General features: G+C 43.0%; 1 protein-coding gene across 6 annotated transcripts; it reads left to right on the forward strand.

Annotated features, from left to right (window-relative positions):
- The first annotated feature begins 1,071 nt into the window (after positions 1–1,071).
- On the forward strand, positions 1,072–20,698 carry TFG (trafficking from ER to golgi regulator). 6 transcript variants are annotated; one of them, XM_030280104.4, is made up of 9 exons: positions 1,074–1,244; positions 3,765–3,869; positions 5,507–5,715; positions 8,370–8,453; positions 9,330–9,476; positions 10,925–11,092; positions 13,393–13,533; positions 17,474–17,563; positions 19,984–20,698. In XM_030280104.4, exons 3-9 carry the CDS (start codon positions 5,532–5,534, stop codon positions 20,301–20,303), a joined length of 1,134 nt encoding a protein of 377 aa, XP_030135964.4. In that variant the 5' UTR covers positions 1,074–1,244; positions 3,765–3,869; positions 5,507–5,531; the 3' UTR covers positions 20,304–20,698. The 6 variants fall into 6 exon arrangements, with proteins under 6 accessions (XP_030136211.3, XP_030136134.3, XP_030135964.4 ...); XM_030279966.4 differs by having other exon boundaries at positions 1,075–1,244; positions 19,981–20,698; XM_030280034.4 differs by having other exon boundaries at positions 1,075–1,244; positions 3,789–3,869; positions 19,981–20,698.
- Positions 20,699–20,702: the final 4 nt, after the last annotated feature.

Here is a 20,702-nt window from a genome sequence, read left to right on the forward strand (position 1 = left end):
ATGCTCCTCCTCCTCCTTGAAATGTTTAGAATTAAAATTTGTATTGTGTCCGTCTTTTCTCACTTCCATTGAAAATGGAGTTGAGAATTTGAAATCTGCTTAATGCTAGTTGGACCCTGCTCTAGGCAGGGACAGAGCTCTCAGCAAGGACAAATACTACAAAAATTAAACAACTCTTAAATTGTTCTTGTCCCGGCAGAAATCAGGTATTAAAGGAAAAGGTGTCTTTTCAGAGGCATCTTTAACGCCAGGAAATAACGAAGCACAATCATGCTTTCGGCAGCTCTGAGCGAGCACCAGCACAGCGCGGCCTCGCTGCTAAACCAGAACGGGCAGCACAAACCCCAAATATCCCCGGGTGTCCTCCAGCTCCAGCAGCTCTGGGACAGGCTAAACCAGAAACCCCAACTATCCCCGGTTATCCTCCAGCTCCTCCAGTTTCAGCATCTCTGGGACAGACTAAACCAGAATCCCCAACTATCCCCGGGTATCCTCCAGTTCCAGCATCTCTGGGACAGGCTAAACCAGAACGGGCAGCACAAACCCCAACTATCCCCGGGTATCCTCCATCTCCTCCACTTCCAGCAGCTCTGGGACAGGCTAAACCAGAAACCCCAACTATCCCCGAGCATCCTCCAGTTCCAGCAGCTCCGGGACAGGCTAAACCAGAAACCCCAACTATCCCCGAGCATCCTCCAGTGCCAGGGGCTCTGGGAGAGGCACCCTTAGGAACCCATTCCCGCATCTCCCATTGACAAATCTCAGGAAGCTCGCTGCAGATTCATGTTTTTTCTCGCTTAGGGGGACAAGCTCTGAACGCAAGGCAGTGCGAGAGGGTGTGAGAGTGCGCGGCCACGGGAGTAATCAGGGCCTGGGTGGGACCATTCGGGGATGAATGGCTGCTCTGTACGGGTGTCTAACAAGTCCGGGGGAGTTTTGCGGCCCCTTTTCTCTCCGAGCACCGCCAGGCTCGGAGGCCGAAGGCGGTATTTGGACAGACACGCTCTGCCGGAGCGCGGCAGGCCCGGCGGGCAGGCGCGGCCCGGGCAGGCGCGGCCGCCATGTCGGCGGGCGGGGCGGCCCCGCGGGCGCAGCGCGCATGCGCGCGGCTGGCGCAGGCCCGGCCTCGCTCCGGCCGCTCCTCTCTGCCCTGCCACGTACGGGCGGCGGTGGCGGCGGCCGTGCCCGGCTCGCGCGGGGCTGCTCGGGGGCGGCTGCACCGGCGGGACGGCGGAGAAGCCACAGTAAGAAAGCTGGGGCCGCTGCACCGCGTGCGGAAGCGGCGGGAAGGAGGGAGAGAGGGGCAGCCCGGGTTGGGGCGAGCCGGCCGCCCCCTCCCCCGGCCCCGTCGTTCCCCGGTGCGGCGGGCGGCGCGGCCCCTGGCGGAGCGGCCGGGAGACCCCTGGTGTGCCGCGGCCGCGGCTGAGGGGCGGAGAGCGGCCGCGGCCTCCGGGCCCGGCGGCGGCGGCTCCCGGGCTCGGCTCGGCCCCGCGGCTCCCGGGCCCGGCACGGCCCCGCGGCTCCCGGGCTCGGCACGGCCCCGCGGCTCCCGGGCTCGGCACGGCCCCGCGGCTCCCGGGCTCGGCTCGGCCCCGCGGCTCCCGGGCCCGGCACGGCCCCGCGGCTCCCGGGCTCGGCTCGGCCCCGCGGCTCCCGGGCTCGGCACGGCCCCGCGGCTCCCGGGCTCGGCACGGCCCCGCGGCTCCCGGGCTCGGCACGGCCCCGCGGCTCCCGTGCACACAGCCGCCTTCCTTCGGGAGTGCCGGCCCCTCACCGCCGGGCAGCGACGGCTGGGATTTCTGTTCCCCTTTGCGCCGGGCCTGCCCGTACGGGAACGGGGGAAAACCGAAAAGAGCTCTTCTCCGTTCTCGTCACCCCCACTTGTCCTGGGAGAAGTCGTGGCTCTCTCCCGGGCGGCGGTGGGAGGCAGTCCTGCTTGCTGGTGTTCCTGTCGGCGGCACCCTGATCCTTAGCCATGTTTGACAGAAAAGATTGCAGCAGGAATGAATGCCTGTCTTTCCCTTGCCTGCGCAAGGCTGTTTTTCTTGCTGCTGTGCAAAAAGGGTAGTGAGATACAGCGTGGTCATGAGATGCCGGTTTTAGAGGGGATCCTGAAGTGACTGGCCTAGATTGGGCAATCCCTGTCCCCATGCAGCACTTAGATTAGTGCATGATGTGAATGGAAAGTGAGCCGGGAGGGGAGGAAAGGGCTGTACCTGCAAAATGCCAGTGTACACCAGGAAGGTTAGAAAGATGTCAGTGTGATTCTTATGGGAAGCAGTCTGTAGTCTGAAAGATGGAGACATAAATGTTTTTTGGTCGGTTGGTTCCTCCCCGGCCCAGGAAAGTAGACACTGATTTTGTTAAAAAGCTCATTAGTGTGCATTCTGGATGTGTTCTCCATAGAACCGTCTCAATGGAGTCATCCATTCAGCTGTGTCACAGTGAGGGAAAAAGCTTCAGTGCTGTGTAATTCAGCAATTTGAGTATTTCACATAGTTTTCTGTAACAGTTGCAAGCAGCTGCAATGTCTAGAATCTGTGTCTTTAAATCTGGACACCTTCAAGCAGTATGGAGAACAGCTAGACCAAGAAAAAGTGCATTTATTCTTCTGCTACCTTTTCGTAGTCAGTGATGGATAGCAGGTTTCTGTGGGTAATGTTGGTAAAAAAGGCATTACAGGAGCTCCTTTCCTTGCACAAAGAAATGAACAATACATTCAATCTGTCGAAAGGCCACAGGAGTTCAGCTGTGTCCACCAAAATGTGTCTATGTTTAGGACATAGAGATGAGGTTCAGTTCTTACTGTTAACAGTTTCTGAGTAGCATATGTTGTAATGCTGAAGAAGCAAAACCAGTGCCCAGACTGACGCTTAAACAATGTGAGGGGGTAGCAAATGAACTCTTTGGTTCAACCACTCTTCGATGCCTTATCTGTATTTGTCCAGTGCAGTAAACGTACCCGGAGCTGTAGCAGCTCTGGGGTGAAAGGGGCACTATCCTCATGCCTTACTCCTTTCATAAAACGTGAGTGAGGCAGCAGAAAAGTAGTCTCTTCCTGTTCCCCTGCTTAGCGTGTCACAGCAGTCTCTCACTGTCAGAAACAGGAACAACCCTTTTTAAAGAGCAGCACTGCATACTCAGGATGAGGGAAGCAGCTGCCAGCCTTTGAGAACCAGAGAGTGCCTTTGTGTCTTCTCTGGGGTTTGCTTGTTCTCTGCCTTCGTCCTGTATGTTCCAATTTACTTCCAGTTGAGTTGAAAGAGGAGAGCTGGGAAGCCCAGCTTTGTGTGAATAAAGGGGAACATACTTTTTTTCTCTGGTTAGCAGTAAAACATCTAAATATCAGATTATGGATTTTTGAAATTGGCTGTGCATGTGAAAGAGGAGTTACCAGGAGGGTTCATCCGTGGGGTCAGAGGGAGGAGCCACGTGTGTTACCTATTGGACTGTTCTGTATGCCAAATCATCTCTTGATCTTAGTCCTGGAAAGGAGTACATTCCTATTCGGAATTCCTACATGACATTAGAAAATTAAAAAAAATAATCTTGTATGCCAAAATTGTAAGTTTTGTTCAAGATCTCTTTTAGATCAATGCAAATTCTACAATACTCAAAAGTGTAAATCTGATTGTTACATTATGGATAAAGCAAGGGCTTTTAAAACTGAGTATATTCACTAAGATGTTCTAAAGTGAAAGATGGATGTGAATTGTGTCATTCTAGGGAAGTGTGACTGTAAATATGTTTATTTTCTGATGCAGCTTACTGTTCTCTGGCATTGACAGTGCATGGCGGCTTACCCTCACTCTGTCCTGAAGTGAGGTGGGAAAACTGTCCAATAATCCAGCATCACTAAGACAGATAAGGTAATGATAAACGTATATTTTTTGGAAAGGAGATGAAAGGAAACCTGTGGGTCAATACTGTTTTATTTTTTAATGCTTAAATAAAAAAAATCCCAACTACCAACCAACTTGTGCAAAAATCGTATGCTTTTAAATCTAATTTAAAGTTAATTAGGCTGGGTTGATGTACCTGCGGTCAAGACTCCTATGTTGCAAAACCCGGAGAATGCATTAGTGAGCATTAACAATACTATAAACCTCACAGTTTCATCACAGTGCCTCAGCAGCAGCATAGCTGTGTTAATTGCTGGTCCCTTTTCCCTGCAATTAGGCTGTATCCACCTACCTTGCATTACGTGTGATGAGGAGAGTGAGTTTTGTTCAATAATTGCTTGTATCTTTTTGGGCTAAACAAAGGGCTTTGCCTGAAATCTCTGCTTTGTATTAAGTTAATTACCAACACCCCCAGGAATTTAATTGCAGTCTAAAGATAGCATTATATTCCATCTTTTTAATGCAAAATATTGTCACTGAAACAGTGGAGTTAAATATATACAGGTGCATCAAGGAGTGTATTAAAGGCTTTAGCTGATTGCCTTGTTTCTGGTAGGAGAGAATTTTCAGTGCAGTACTTTAAAAATAGCAAAATTCATTATTCTCATAAGGCACTGTGTTATGACATCCTTAAAGGTAAAGGAAAAATATCTGCATATCTCTGAGAGTTCTTGTGAAAGAGAATGAACCACACGCTTGCCTGCATGGGGCTTCAGAAATCTTGATTTCGATATGGGCTGCCTACGTTTTAAGATCTCCTGTAATTGTATTTCAGATGTTAAGATAACTGCTTCTTTAGTTGCTTCTCGTTCCAGATCTATTGCTTTGGCCCTGTCCAGAGCAGTGAAAGAGGAGGGGACATTTGACTAACTACCTGGCTCTCTTTTTGTGGTTTTCCCCCCACCCCCCCCATTCCTCTTTTGAGTAACTTCGCTGTAGTTTCAAATTTTTAAATGTAAAGCCTTTGTGCTTTTAAATGAGAGATTATTAATACAAAGTGGTAATTTTAACATTTTCTTACATAGAGTGTTAAAGATATAACAGAAGTATATGCTGTGTGCTGCTGGGACACAAGATGACTTTGTTGCGCTTCCTACTCAGAGCAGTTGCTCACCTCTTAAAACATTGAGAGTAATCCTGACCATGTGTTGAGCCCAATGAATAGCTAACGTGTGGTCTCTTGAGCTGCTTTTAAAAGTCTAAAATCTTGGTTAAAATACCCCAACCAAAATTTCCAAAAATTGAAAAATTGTGTATCTTCTTTTCTGGAGAGGAACACTCAGTGAGTTCTGATCATCCATGTGATAAAACCAATGTTTAGCCATGCACTTATTTGTTCAGGAAATACTACATGATTCGGCTTGATCCCCTTAGTAAAGCCACTATAGAACCTGAAATCTTTGAGATATTTGTTCTGGCAGTCTTTTCTTACATGAAAGAAAAGCCATTTGTTCTTTTTCATAATGGGGGGGCATGTAAAATAATCCAGTTAGATGATAATGTAAAGCTTCAGAACTGTCATCAGATAGATGATGATAAAATAGATATTACAATAACTAACAGTTCAGTTTTCTGAAATGTTCTTAATGTTTTGCTGCTAACAGGTCTGCAGGTGATAAGGAATCCACCATGAATGGGCAGCTGGACTTAAGTGGGAAGCTGATCATCAAAGCTCAGCTTGGGGAAGATATTAGGAGAATCCCTATTCATAATGAAGATATCACTTATGATGAATTGGTGCTAATGATGCAAAGAGTTTTTAGAGGAAAACTTCTGAGCAATGATGAAGTCACAATAAAATATAAAGACGAAGGTAAGGTTTAATTACTGCTGTTGAGGTTTAATTGACTACTGTTGCTCTGATACAGTTTATCTATGGATAGAAGCTCTGACATTCACATTTTAGAACTGTCCAATGTCACGAGCAAATGCAAGTGATTTCTTGTGAAATCTATTTGATCAGATAATAGAAGCTGTATTTCATTATCTCCTGTTATGTTCTCTTAACAGCATTTCCTCCATTTTCCCCCTGAAATATTTCCTCAGATTTTTCTCTCTGAAAGTGCAGTTTTTGCTGTTGCAAGAAATTGATTGCAGGTTTCTCTTCTGTTCATTCATTTAATCTTTTTTTTTGAGTTTTCAGTGGTTTTGAAGATGTAAAGAGGATAAACATTTATGACCTAACACAAGTTCTTATAAGACAGAAAACTTGATCTATGTGGTAGTAATGCTTGATTGTTTTTCTCCATCAGTAAAGATCAGAAAAATAATTTTAACTTGAAATATGCATTAAAAGTTACCTTTTCTCTCTGGGACCATTTGAATATGTTGCACATTGGTTGTTCCAAAGGAAATATTGATCATTAGTGTTAAAACAAACATAACCTTAAGGACTTCCACAGAATGAGGAGAGCCCTATTTGAGATGCATAGAGAAAGTTGTGATTGGAGGGGTTTTCCTCTTTGAATGTCAATGAGGCATGGATAAATTACTTAATTTGGGACAGAGGAATGGTGTTCATAAAATTAAACTTGGAATGAAGTGATAAAATACAAAGCTTTTTAAAGACTGATTATGCTGTTGCACAGTAAAAAGTGCCATGTTACTGAAGCATTCAGGTTCATTTCTCTTAATAGCCCTAGGAAACTTTAGTGCTGCCTAAAATGTCAACTTTTGTTCCTATATCTAAGCAATAAAATTTCACTTTGAAGAACCCTGACACATGTTTTTGAGGTTCATGAAGTTTTTGAGATACTGCTTATCAAAATTGTAAGTAGTGTAGGTCTTGATCTCTAGTGAGAGGGAGCTCAGTGGATTTGTGGTGGTTTTGGTTTCCTTCTTATCACATATTTTCTCCTTTCTGAAATGAGAAAGGTGAAAGGAGACTGGATGCTTTTTCATTAGATTAACTTGAGTTACTTTGGGGTTTTTGCATTCTTACCTGTGCTTTAAGTATGGTCATCTGGGGTTTTTGGTGTGTATTACTTTGTTTTATTCAAAATAAGATAATGGTGTATGATGGAGACAGTAATGACAGTTTCATTCTTTGGTCGTGTTTCACAGTCTAGAGACTTTCCTGCTTTCACTTCTAGTTTTCTTTGTCTCAGAACTGTATTTGGTTTGCATGGCCAGGTTTTGGTAGTGGGGGGGCTACAGGGGAGGCCAAAGCCAGGCAGCTCCAGGACAGACCTGCCATGGGCCAAGTCAGTCAGATGTAGTGGTAATGCCTCTGTGGTAACATACTTAAAAAGGGAAAAATAATGTTATGGCACAGATGCAGTTTTGGCCAGAGAAGAGAGGAGCAAGAATCTGTGCGAGGAATGGCTCTGCAGGCACCAAGGTCAGTGGAGAAGGCAGGCAGGAGGTGCTCCAGGCAGCAGAGCAGAGATTCCCATGCTGACCATGGTGAGGCAGAATGTGCCCACGCAGCTCCTGGAGGTCCGTGGAGGTGCAGCCTCTGGAGGAGCCTTACACCAGAGCAGCTGGATGCCTGAGAAGAGGCTGTGACCCTGTGGGGGACCCATGCTGGAGCAGGCTGTTCTTGAAGGACTGCCCTCAATGGAATAGTGACCCTCGTTAGAGCAGTTCTGAGAGCACTGTTGCTAATGGGATGCGTTCACATTGGAGAAGTTTGTGGAGGATTCTCCCACGGGAGGGACCCCAGGCTGGAGCGGGGGAAGGACTCCTCTGTCTGAGCAGTGGTAGAAACCATAACCTTCATTCTCTGTGCCCCTGCACCACTGGGAGAGGAAGAGATAGAGCTGCAGAGGAAGAAGAGCTTGAAAGGTGAATTATCCTACTCCGATTTTGATTGGTAATAAATTCAGTTAATTTTCCCAAGTTTGAGAGAAGTTTTCTTCTAACTATTTTGGTGTCTTCATACTTATTTGTGTGTTAAAGTTGACAGAGATCTTTACTATTCACTTCTACACATGAACTTTGTCAGCAAGGGAATGGTAATCGTCTTGCGATTCATATTCTGAATGTAACCTGAGGAAGTGTTCTAGACATTTGAAAATTTATATTGGTTTTTAAAAACTGAATTGGGTTTGGCTTGTGCTGTTTATCTGACTTTTGTCTGTTCATGAGCAGCATGGTTCTGGAGCCACTTTGGCATAGGCATTTCACTTTTTAACTGGTAGCATCATTCTTCCTGGTGTTGGACTTCATGAATTCTTAGCTCTAATATTTCATCCTCTATGTAAACATAAAAGAATGATTAACTAGATGGAACATCAAAAGCTAATGTCAGAAGACTCCCTTTTGGAGCCATTCATGCTTCTGTCTTACCTTCTGTGCACAGTTTCTCTCCACACTGATTCTTGCAGTAAAATAATAAACATTTTTTCCTGGTGACTTCACAATCAAATAGGAAGGTTATTTTTGAGTAATGAAGGAACACTACTGACGTGAAGCTCAGTACTCATAGGCTGTGATTTTAATGTAACTTTTTCTTGTTCTTTTCAGATGGAGATCTTATAACCATTTTTGATAGCTCAGATCTCTCCTTTGCAATTCAATGCAGTAGGATACTTAAGCTGACATTGTTTGGTAAGTATAGAAGACTGTATTTTTCTATTTGTTTTAAATAATATTTATTAAAATTTAGGCAGTGGACTTCACTGAGAGGTACAAAATACTTCAGTTTGTCGCCTCAGGTGAAGAAAATGCAATCAGTAAGTTGGTACTGCTGAGTTAATACATAATATCTGTTTTTCTTGATGTTTTTCATGGCACTTTCAAACTTAATGGAAGTGGAAATTACTGCTTTTTACACTTGCTTGAAGTGTAAAAAACATTAAAATATTTGACATGTGTGCATATACATGTGATCAGTGGTTCTTTCTCCCTTAGTGCTCTTTTTTTCCATGTTCTCTTCCACTCTAGCATTTGTGGGGTTTTCTTCTCAGGTGCATGAGGATTTGAAACTGACACTTATCTTGCAGTGGTACACTGCTCCAAACTAGTGTTAGTTGCTTGGAGTTGAATAGATGTTAACGTTTATCCTTTAGCCTTTGTGTAAAAGTTCTTTATTTTCAGACTACCATAGGTAGCTCAGCATGTAGTTCCAAGCCTTTAACTTGGACACTGACCTTATTAATAAATTGCAGTGGTGTTGTATGGACTGTTAGTTCTAAAGTGACAGCTTTCCAGAACCTGCATCATCAGGGTATATTCAAGGAAATGAGTAAACAATGCAGACACTTACTGTGGACTTTGCTTTGATACTGCAGCTTTTGCTGAACTGAGATGATATTAAAGGAAAAGTAAGCTCTAGAATGAGTTCAGTCTGTGTGGACTAAACTTTGTCACTTTAAACTCGACAAAGGGTGATGATGCTACAAGCAAGTAAAAGTTGGAATTTTTTTGCTCATCTTTAGGTGGACGTTACTACAGTCTTAAGTTTATCTATTTGCTGTTTTGCAGTGAATGGACAACCAAGACCCCTAGAATCCAACCAGGTGAAGTACCTGCGCCGAGAGCTGATAGAACTGCGCAATAAAGTCAATCGTTTGCTGGACTGTTTAGAACCGCCAGCGGAACCAGGGCTTTCCACTAATCTGCCTGAGAGTGGTAGGCAGCCTGGCAAAGAGTTGTTTGCTTTGATTTGAAGAGTGGTGTGCTGTTTAACAAAGTGAAACGTGGCTCATTCTTAATTGTTGCTTGGTGGCCCAGAACTTAATTTTTAATGCTTTAGTTGTTTCAGAGACAGAATTTTTGTTTGACATATCTGGAGTAAAACCCTGAACTAACTTAGGAATGAACTTCAGAATCCAAGGTTTTGTTGCAATGTACAAAACCACTATAACTAACACCTGTGAAGTCCAGCAATGCCTTGAGAGGGCTTTTAGCCAAATTAATAGTTTTGCTGAAGAGTTCTTGCTCGCAGTTGAGTAGTCCCTCTGCTTACTTTGGGCTAGCTCTGGTGCTTATCTTGTGTTGCTAAGCGAGTTTGATTCACTAAAACAGTAAGAAGGGAATTCAGCAAAAATTATATCCACTTTTTTTGCCAGGTTAGGAAATTGAATCTACATATTTTGCGTTCAGACCAGCATCAGAGCTGTCTCAGGGTAAGCAGCATGAGGGTGCAGGTAGGGGTGGGAAAGGATTTTTGGAGGAGGGCAAAATGGGAAAGAAAGTCTTATTCTTACAGTTTCAAGGTATTGATCTAGCTTAGGGCAGTTGTACTGCAAATATTGTATCTCTGTGTGCTTAACTACAGAGTTTAGGTAAGCTGGACACAGAAAATGATTAGACAAAGTCATTAAGTACAATGCTCTGAGTAAAGAGGTGAACTGAGAACATCAGCCTGCCTTTTAAATGTTGCTTTTGTATTTGCACTTTGAAATATTACTGCTTTTGTTGCTTAAAAAAATCTCAGCCCTGTTCTACAATATACGCAATTAGTAATTTCAGTTGAATACCATGGATTCTGGTTACAAACTATTTGGAAGTAGGTTAGAGTGATGATCTAAGAGTGTAAACAAAACTAGCCAGTCTGTATCTATCTGTAGTTGTTTGCTTTTAACAGAAAATGTGGCAGTATTAGGTAAGGCATTTCTGATCAATTCAGCTATGTGTATAGTTGCAAAGATCTCAACTTCAACTGTCAGCTTAGGAAAAATTAGTGGAGAAAGGTAGAGTACAAACCAGAAACTGCAGATGATAAAACAGCATGATAAATTTGAGCTATCCTGTATGTTTTCCTAATTTTGAATTCTTTGTGGGCAAATAATTTGTTTGAAGTGGGAGCTTTGTGCCTTTGACTTTCAGAGCACATGATCTATTACTCTAATAGTCCACAGTGTTAGTGTATCTTTAAGTAACCGTGAAAGAAACCAAATCTTTGTGATCCATCCCAGTTTCAGCTACATCAGTGATTCTTCGTTATCCTAACGTGCACATTTGAGCAGTTACATTTCTAAAGCCCCAGCTGTGGTGTTGTGGGTGCTGGAGTGCAGTGTGTGTGTGTGCTGGTGTTTCAGTTCTGGAGAGCTGGTAACTGGCGTTTTGCTTTGTAGATGCTGTAGATGGTAGGGACGAAAAGCCTGCTGCTGCTGACGCTAATGTTAAGCCATCCACTCAAGTTATAGCAGCGAGCATGTCTGCATTCGATCCGCTAAAGAACCAGGATGAAATCAGCAAGAATGTCATGTCAGCCTTTGGCTTGACAGATGATCAGGTGTCAGGTAAGGATGTGGCTGGTGAAAAGGAAAGCTAAACCTTTTCATAATCAATTGCTCCAGTTTTGATTTGTGACAAAGCATTTGTACGTTGGATGTATTAAGCTGTGTTCTGTGTTCACTATGTCTTTTCAGAATTCTAAAACTTGCTATGTTAAGGTGTTGTATCTACGTGCTAACTTTTGTATACAAAATATTGAAATGCTGCTGTTGATTTTAGCATTGTGTTTTAGCTTGGAGTACAAAATGGCTTCATTTTTAAAAATTTGAATTACTTAAAGCTATTGTGTGGACTAACTTAATTGGTATCTGCCAGCGATAGTAGAACTCGCTGCTCTGCTTTAAGGTTTGATCTTGCAGTTTGTGTTTTTGGCTTGTGCTTTTGCTGTTTGGGTCATTTAGAATGTGGTGTATGATCCCACCTTTTCTCTGTTTCGTTTTAGAAGTAAATAGAATCAACTTTTTCACTGTTAACAGAAAGGAATAACATACTTGTCTGAATTATATTTATTTTTGAAGAGCTGAAGGACTGCTGGCCCTAGTAATAGAATGCTAAGCGTATCAAAACTGATTATACTAAACTGAATGCTGTCAACTTGAGACAGGATAACTGAAGCTAGAAAAGCAATGTAGAATGTGATAAGGAGTGTGATGCAGAACTTAGGGAAGTGATTTTGCACAGAACCTGCGTGGGCCTGGCAGGGTTTAATTGTTCACTGAAACATGAGAATGAAACTGCTGGTGGCTAACAGGATTTGCTGTGTACTCTCATCTGCAGAGCAAGTGAGTTTTATATGTTGTGTGAAGATGAGGAAACCAGCAGGAACTGGAGGTTGTACCTCCAGCATGCCTGCCATGGCAAAAGTGTGGAGTAAAAGGAATAGGTCTGCACTGATTGTGACTGTGCAGGAACTAAGGTTGTACCCACAGACAGTGGCTAAGTTCAATATGAAGTACAGGTCTGTGGACTAGGCTGACTGTGTGATCTCTTCCTCCGTGGCACATTCTGGGTGTTGTCACAGCATAGTTCTTCCACAAACCAGATGCTACTTGAAAACTTGAAGTGAGCTATCTGAACAAGTAAGCAATAGCAAGTGAAGCACAACTTGCAGAAAATTTGAGTTAATTTTTGAATGAATGGTTTTGTCAGTGTCAGTTAATGTTTTCATCAGTGATATTTCAGTATTTGTGTCTCCATAATTCTTCCAAGAGAGTGAAATTAGTTGATCGTTCTTTGAATGTACAAAGAACTCCACAGAGGACCATTTAAGCAGGGTATAAGAAATCCCATTTCTAAAGCTGTAATCCTGCAGTTATGTATATAAATGTGAATCAAGTAGTAGACAGATCTAAATAACTTTCCCCTAATACAGTTAACATGAAAACACAATTAGGGACTTGTTTGGTGCATATTTATATTGTATAAATATAACTGTCTTAAAATTGCAGATGTACTGGTGGCAGTTCTAGTACTTGTGCTTAACTTAAAGCCTGTATTTGAAATTAGTGTCTCTTAGCATTCATACAGTTGGAAAGATCCAGGTTTAAGCTGCCTTGTTTCTAACAAAATACTTTGCATTAAATTGTAGTATATTATATTTGTTCACATGTGTGTTTCAGAACTTCTTACTAATGTAGAGAAAATCTGAATTCTCAGTTTTCATGCTGTCTTTGAGTGTCAGCTGGAGCATTTTCAGAATTAGCAGAGCAGACAATTGCTTTTAGACTAAAGCCTGCCATGTCCTCTCTGGGAGTGTGGTTTTAACACCTCTTTGGAGGTTTTCTGTTCACATGCTGCTTGACTATCAGTAAAACACTTTGTGGCCTGGTCCATGTCCATTACAGTAAGACGCTAATCCATTTGGATAGTTCCATGCAACCTTTTGCCTTTCCTCCAGATAAGAAAAAATAGGTAAGTGCATGTTGTGTCCAAACAGTGTGTGTGTGTGTGTGTGTGTGTGTGTGTGTGTGTGTATGTGTGTGTGTGTGTGTGCAAGGTTAACACTTGAAGCTGTTGAAAATATATGCTGTCATGAAGGGTTTTATCTCACAAATGAGTCAGGTTCCTCAGAACGATGAAATCTGAGTGGCCTAGAGAGAGGCAGAAAATTCTGCCCCCTCTGCCTGCCCCCCCTCCCAGTATTTTCAAGTGCAAATATACATTTAATTTTAGCTTGGGTATGACACACATGTAAATTTGAAGTGGAAAAAATGTTAAAAACATTGCAAGGGAGGGATCTTGTATTTGAATTTTTAAATTCCAACTCGATCTTCATTTCACATACTGTATTTTGTTCTTGCTCTAGGACCACCCAGTGCCCCTGCAGAGGAGCGCTCAGGAACGCCGGACAGCATCGCTTCCTCCTCTTCTGCAGCCCACCCTCCTGGGGTTCAGGCCCAGCAGCCACCCTACCCCAGCACACAGCCACAGACGGGGCAGATGGAAGGTAAGCAGAGTGCTTTTCTACTGCCCAGGATGTGAAGGATGGTGTCTGATCCTGCCTTCGATTAGCAGACCCGGAGTGGATACCAGACTGCAAATCGATGTGTGCCCCAGCCAGAGCAGCTTTTGTGCTCGCTGCCCGTGCTGGTGCATACAGAAACAGCAGGTGGAGCAGTGGCTCTGTTTGAAAGGGCGGGTGGTGTAACACAGAGAATTTTAATGGTACTGTTTTCTGCTTGCATCTGTGCTCGTGTCAAACACTGTATGTTGTGTCGAGCTTTCACTCAACTAGCAGTTTGTGGACTTGTCTACTATGTATTAAAACTGTTGCTTTATCACCATTTCTATCTAACAGACTGGAGCAAGTATTTTATTGCTTCCTTTTTGTGTACGGCTCTGTGCTAGTCAAGTTAAATCCTGTAACCATCTTAAATGCATGATAGTTCCTTATAACTCCTTAGAGCTCAGCTGGCTCCCCTTTAAAGTTAAGGTCTTAACTCTGGTTAAGACCTTAACTTTATTCAGATCTGTTTGCACTATGCCCTTAAAATGTTATTTAACTTCTCAAAATTTGCCTATTCTGAGGTTTCCTACATTTGGGTATCATTTTTTCTGGTGCTGTTTTCTAAGTGCGCTGAGCCTTAGACCTTCACACTTCTGGATTGCACTGTCTGTGAAATGTCCTGCTTTGTTACTCCTTCCTCCATATGAAGGATAATATAAAATTGTTTCTGTGCTGGTGTAGGCACAAGTGAGAGCCCCCTGATGCTTCTTTACTGATATAACGCTCAGACAAGTGTGAGATGGTGATCACAGTATCCATAGTCACTTGGATGAAGTGACTTGTCTTGCCTGAAGAGAATAAGTAATGTTTTAATTGAGCACAGTATTTGAACAGCTGGTACTTACGTACAATATTTAAGGAGGTATGAATACCGTTGGTTGAAGTGGAGCTCATGAAACACTTTTGCTGCTTTCAGCCTTTTCTTCCTTATTAGTCAAGTGTTATAACATACCAAGAGACATCTTTGTAGCTTAAAGATAGAGCAGTTTGGTGTTTATGTATAAAAGTTACTTTTGCAAAAAGGGGATCCAGGTTCTTCTTTTGGCAGCCAGAAAAGTCAATGTTCAGAAACCATATTCTCAGCTACTGAATTCGCCTTTTATGAGTTTGAGTTTCATGAGTAAGGTAAGAAGTTTTAAGTGTTGCTGTTAAACTGGAACTGAAACAAAGAAGTGAAACAAAAGCACTAGCAACACTAGCTTGGAATCCTGTATGGCTGCTAGCACCAGGGAAGGGGAAAAGTATTTGTTTCAGTAAAACTCACCTTGCTTGGGGAGGAGATGTTATCTAGGCTCATGTATCATAGTAGATGTAGTGATTTTTCTAAATTTGGATCAAGGAAAGTATAGTGCAACAGTACTAATTATAAAGGGTTTGATCTGTAGTTTTATGTAGCTTTTAATATTTCTACTGCAATCTTTTAAGTATTGATTATATTTTCTTCATTGTGTGGTTTAGTCTTTGGGAAGAGATCAGAAGTAACTTTTATCCTTGTTCATTAGAAATTAGAAATACATTGCTTATGCTGTGTGTGGTATGTATGTGGTAAGCAGCAGTCTCACCAAAGCTGGGTAATGTAAGTGTAATTATCAATTTTATTCCAAAGTGTTCAAAGACTTTTCTTTGAAACATGGAGTAGTTTTCTATATTTTGCTGAGGTTACCTCAGTGCAGTGGTTATTTGGGGGCTTGTGCTGTCCCCACAGAGCCATAACCCAGCCAGAACTTTGGATAGGTTTTGATTGTTAGGTTTTCAACAGGATGGCATCACATGAATGGCATTGCTGGTGAACAGCAGGTTCTGTTAGAAACTAGTTTTGGAACTAAATTGAAACTATTCGTTCACTTTATAAAAAACCCAAAACTCCCCAAGCTCTGCTTCCTCCACACACTTTCCCAGTATTTTGAAGATATAAGTAAACTGGTGATGCCAGTCATGTGTCAGTCATTCTGGTGAATCAGGGTTTGTTTATTAATGGCTTTCTCTGCCAGTACATGCTGTGGTGATTATGATTGGTTATTAAGTTGTTATGTGTGAATATCAAGCCACCTCACTACTGTGCACTGATACTACTGAAGAGCTGCCTCCCTTGAGGAGTTTTCAGTATTCATTAATTCGTATTAAATCGATCCAGCAAAGATGTTCTGGTACAGTGCTGTGTCTTGTGGCCTCTGCTTTTCTATCACTAAATTCAGTCCTGAGCACACACAAGAAGCAATATACAGATGTGGATGCTTTTTTAGTCTTTGCTGAAATACTTATGAAATCTCAGTCCCATAAACACTTCATGATTTTCTAGGGAAAAGAATGTTGTGTGAATATATGTAAATGGTCTATATTCTGAATCAGATTAAAAGTCTTTTTCAGTGCACGGGAACAGTGGTAAATGCTGGCAGACCCCTCGCTGCAATCAGCACTGCTAAGTACAAAACCAGACATCAATGCTGTAGCTCATCTAGTTTTCAGAATAAAAATCCAGGGAAAGAAAAGACTCTGTGTCTGAGGACCCAGAGTATCCCTGCCTGTATTCATGGCTGTAAATTAAGAATGTTTTCTTAAATGGTACTGGAGCACCTCTCTGTTCCTCACTAACACCTCAGCCCTGGAGAAGACAGCAAGCCTTCTCAGAAACCTTTGGTAAAACTCCATGCTGTTTCTTTGCTGTCCCTTTACCTGGGATTTCCAGCAGGTGCCAGTGTGGTCTCTCTGATAGCCTGTAGGGAACTATCCCAAAATAGGCAGCCTGCTGGTTATTCTCCCAGAACTTGCCCATGTCAAATGAGCTTCAGAGAGAGAACTTTGTGAGTTTCTAATTCCTAATTATCAAGCTATCAGGCTTAAATTCTCTTCAAGCTTTGTGTTTTTGCACTCTCATCATCCTACAATAATTGCACACTAAATAATATTTTAAGTGGCTGCATCAGTATAAAGTATTCTGAACACCTTACTGTGAATATAAAATACTGTTACTTTCAGCTGCAAATAATATAGGCAAAAGAAGAAATAAGGAATTACTTTAAAAAGGGGTCTGTCTGGGGGAAACTGGAGCAGAGTCGAGTTGCTTTTGACTTTATGCAGCTCCAAACATAGAGTTTACAGTCTATTTATACAGTCTGCTGATCCTTGCAGAATGAATAATAGTACAGTAACACTTCATAATAGTAAAGTTTCCATGTCTGCTTCAGTTCAGCTAAGCTTTAGTTTTGGCAAATAATTGATTTTGTTCTTTGACTGTGACTTTCTAGATTGAAAAACAGCAGAAGCATAAAGCCTCCATAGGACCCATAGGTTGTGTAAACAAATATTCTGCCTCTTCTGGTTAAGAAGTTGAAAATAGTGAATGTAGGAAAAATAAACACTGACTTGGACTACCAAGCTTAAGAATATATGGTTTTATTTTTGCTTCGGGTGTATACCACTGGGTGTCTTAAGAAAACTTGGCAATGCTAAGAGATGGATGTCTTATCTGGAAAATGTGGTCAGCATAAATAATGTACCACTTGCTTACAGTACTTGGTTGCAGAAATGGTCTTAAAAAGCTAATCTAAATGGACATTCTGAGGACATGTTTAACTTCTGAAGTACTTTAATTTACAGTGTAAGTTCTGGAGCAGTTATGAAGATGTTTAAAGATTCCTGGTCTGTTACCCACCAGAGTGCATAGGGTGCGTAGATTCTGGCAGCCTATGAAAATGTGCAATAGTAAGCCTCACATAACTCTTTAGATAAACTTCATTTAGTCAGAACAGCATGTTTCAGAAACTAAAATCTGTACTTTGATGCCACTGGGTTTGTTTCTGTGACGTTGAACTGTCAGGGTATCATTCACTGTAATGCACCAGGGTACTGGGCTTCAATGAAATGCGTTTTTAATCCCTAGGTCAGATGTATCAGCAGTACCAGCAGCCTGGTTACCCTGCTCAGCAGCCGCAGGCTCAGCCCCAGCAGCAGTACGGCGTGCAGTACCCAGGTAAGCAGCTCTGCAGCAGCTCAGCTGCAGGGCCTGACCCTGTCACGCTTCAGTTCCTGACTCTGTGGGGCAGGGCAGGGTGCTCAGCTGCCCAGATGCCTGTGTTCCTTATGGGAACTGGCACGAATCAGAAATTGCCAGGAAGAGAGTGTTTATGTTGTTAATATGTAGTCGAAGTTCAGCCCTACTTCATTGTGACCAAAGGCAGACCTCATTACTAATCAGCAGAATGCCTTGTTAGAAAGGCAGGCAAAATGAATCACCTGAAGGGTGAGCAGCCTTCAGGATTATATTCTGCAGTCATGGGATTCTAGCAAGTGACTAAACACCCCAATTTAGCCTCCTTAAATATCAAAGGTGTCTAAAGATGGCCCCTGTTTCTTGTGTCTAGAATGATTTCCGTGTCCAAAATTTACTGGTGTAAACATTGTAGTTGTCATTCAGTAAATCCTTGGCTAACAGACATACTGTAAATCCCAGAGACACTTTCAAGTGATAGTTTTTCTTTTTTAGTTTTTGATTTTGGTGATACTGTAAGTAAAGGTACCAATAGAATTTCAGCAGAAGAATATTTTAGTGCACTAGAGGTTTATGTACAGTATGTGCAATGAAATACGAAAAGTTGGCTTTAGGGTATACCCAAAATAAACGACCTCAGAACTTCCAGTTCCTTTGGGAGCAGCTGGCATCTAGGAATGCATAGTATATGATAGGAATGATAATCCAGATGAGGCTTAGGGATGAACCTGTAGGAGTACATTCTGTAACAAATTGCATTTTGCTTAATAATTTTAGAAAATTATACAAAGCATTTATCATTCCTTGTTTTAAAAAATCCTCCCAAAACTAAACAAAAGACTCTCATTAAGTGACTCAGAGCCAGTGTGACCTTTTCTTGGTGCACAGTGGGAGTGCATCACTTTTTATATAGATGAGAAGATTTGCAGAGCTCAGGAAGAAATTCCATGCTTAGCATGGATAAGAACCCTAGAATACTTGGACTAAAGGTTTGTGCCTCAGACCTTGTTCCTGTGCACTGTGTGAGCTCGTTGGTTTGAGTGTCTAAATGGTATTTTGTTCTCTGCAGATTCCTCCCTCCCCAATTGTAATTAGAATACAGAGACAGATGTACTGGGGTATAATTTCAGAAGTAGCAAGGCTGATGGAAGTAGAAGGGTCTGTTTGACACTCTAGGCTTAAAAACTGAGTGGGGAAACAAAGGAATTCCAATCTGCTTCCTAGACATATCCTATCATCCTCTAATCCATTATATTACTGATATTCCTCTGAAAGCTGTAGTGCAATGTGAGTTTTGCTTCCCAACATCATTGTCAAGTATGAGTGAAATGCCACCAGAAACTTAATGGGGCAGCTCTGTTTGTCATAACTTAGTTCAGAATAAATGTTAAGAAACAGAGTTTGCTTTGAGGACCTATTGACAGCAGCCTTTGGAGATGTTGAGTCACAGGATCTTTTTGTTTGTGTTCCTTTAGTTCTCATGAGTATTGTCTCCTTTCAAACCCATGTCTCCCCAAGAGCAGGATACCTTCCCATTCTTGTAGATCTACTAGGCAACAGTGGCTATTTATACATGGGTGTAAAAATGGACCCTTCAGAGGTTTGTCTCATGAGTAAATTTTGATCCCAGTTTCAAGGTGAGTTTACTGCAGTGCATTCTTACCCTTACTCTCTCCATTTAGGGCTGTGCACTTTTAATAATTTGTGTGTCTGGTGTTTAATGCTGACAGGATTCCAGTCACTGGAGAGGTTTCATTGCAAGTAGCTGCAGGTGTGTTTCATGGTGGATAAAAGTAGCTATTTCTTCATGAAAGGACTTTGTTCCATTTTAAAATTTCTGAGAAGAGAAATTCCCTTTGGAAGCTAGTGTTCTACAGAAAAATCAAATTTGGGACGTGTAAATGGAAGTTTTGTGCCAAAGTGTTCTGTTATACATAACCTTTTAATATTCAAAGCTAAAGAGCTGAAAACACCTATGATTTCACCAGTGATTTTTTTTAAAATACAAAACCCTGAGAGTATTGTCAAGACGGTTTAATTTGGAGGTTTTATTTGGGAAAAGGATTGAATTTTGCATCATTTGCCAGTGAAGACTTTATTTTTTTGTATGATATTAAGGAAAAGTCTACTTGCCTTTTTTTTTTTTTTTTTTCCTTTATTTCTTGTCAGTCAGAGGAAAAGTGTTTCATAGTGAGTGTTGTCAGTGTGCTGTGCTGCCGCGGTGTGCCCCAAACCCGGCCGTGCGCTTGTGTGAAAGGCAGGAGAACTCGCAGTTCGCGCTTGGTTTGCCTGTTCTGTGCTTCCCGCATCGTTTTGCGTTTGTCGCTGCGAGCGTCGGGACCGAGCGGTGTTCTGCGGGCACCCTGGCGTCTCTCACCAGCTGCTCTCTGCCTTTCCAGCAGGCTACAGCCAGCCGCAGCCGCCGTCGCAGCAGGGCCAGCAGTTCCCGGCCTACAGCCAGGCGGGCCCCGCCGCCTTCCCGGGGCCGGGCCCGGCGCTGCCGGCGCAGCAGCCGCAGTACGCGGCGGGCAGCTTCCCCCCGCAGCCCTACACCACGCAGGCCTCGCAGCCGGCCCCGGGCACCTTCCAGCCGCGGCCCGGCTTCACCCCGCCGCCCGGCAGCACCATCACCCCGCCGCCCAGCGGGCCCAACCCCTACGCCCGCAGCCGGCCGCCCTTCGGGCCGCAGGGCTACGCCCAGCCCGGGCCCGGCTACCGCTAACAGCGCCCCGGGCACCTCCGACGGACTCCAGAGCCCCTACTGAGATCCCAGAACTGAAATGAGGCACAACTGTAGCTGGTGATTAAATTCTGCTGGGGGGAGGGAAGGGACCAAACCTTTCCTGCTTTAAATTGTATTCGCTTCCTAGTTTAATTTGGGGCTGGCCGGTTTTTGGAAAACACTACTTAAATGTCTGTAAAGTGATTGACATTCTAGCTTGCCTTGTCTGAAGGATATGAAGATACTAGTTGGAAGTTTAGCCCACTTATCAGGCTTGTTTTTACTAATACCATGATGTACTAAATTAGATTCATTCTGGAGGTCAGACTAGATATGATGTATTATAAATTGTAATGTTCACATGAAAAACTAATAAAAGCCCTGAATCTATTAAATGCC

This window comes from Taeniopygia guttata, chromosome 1 (genome assembly GCF_048771995.1).
Source record: "Taeniopygia guttata chromosome 1, bTaeGut7.mat, whole genome shotgun sequence".
Taxonomy (NCBI): Eukaryota; Metazoa; Chordata; class Aves; order Passeriformes; family Estrildidae; genus Taeniopygia; species Taeniopygia guttata.

What these genes read in the sequence shown, in the direction of transcription:
- TFG (XM_030279966.4), top strand. Translation starts at nt 5,532, where the DNA reads ATGAATGGGCAGCTGGACTTAAGTGGGAAGCTGATCATCAAAGCTCAG. An exon ending in AATAAAATATAAAGACGAAG is followed by an intron (nt 5,716 to 8,369) that starts GTAAGGTTTAAT and finishes TGTTCTTTTCAG; the next exon opens with ATGGAGATCTTATAACCATT. An exon ending in GACAGATGATCAGGTGTCAG is followed by an intron (nt 11,093 to 13,392) that starts GTAAGGATGTGG and finishes TTCTTGCTCTAG; the next exon opens with GACCACCCAGTGCCCCTGCA.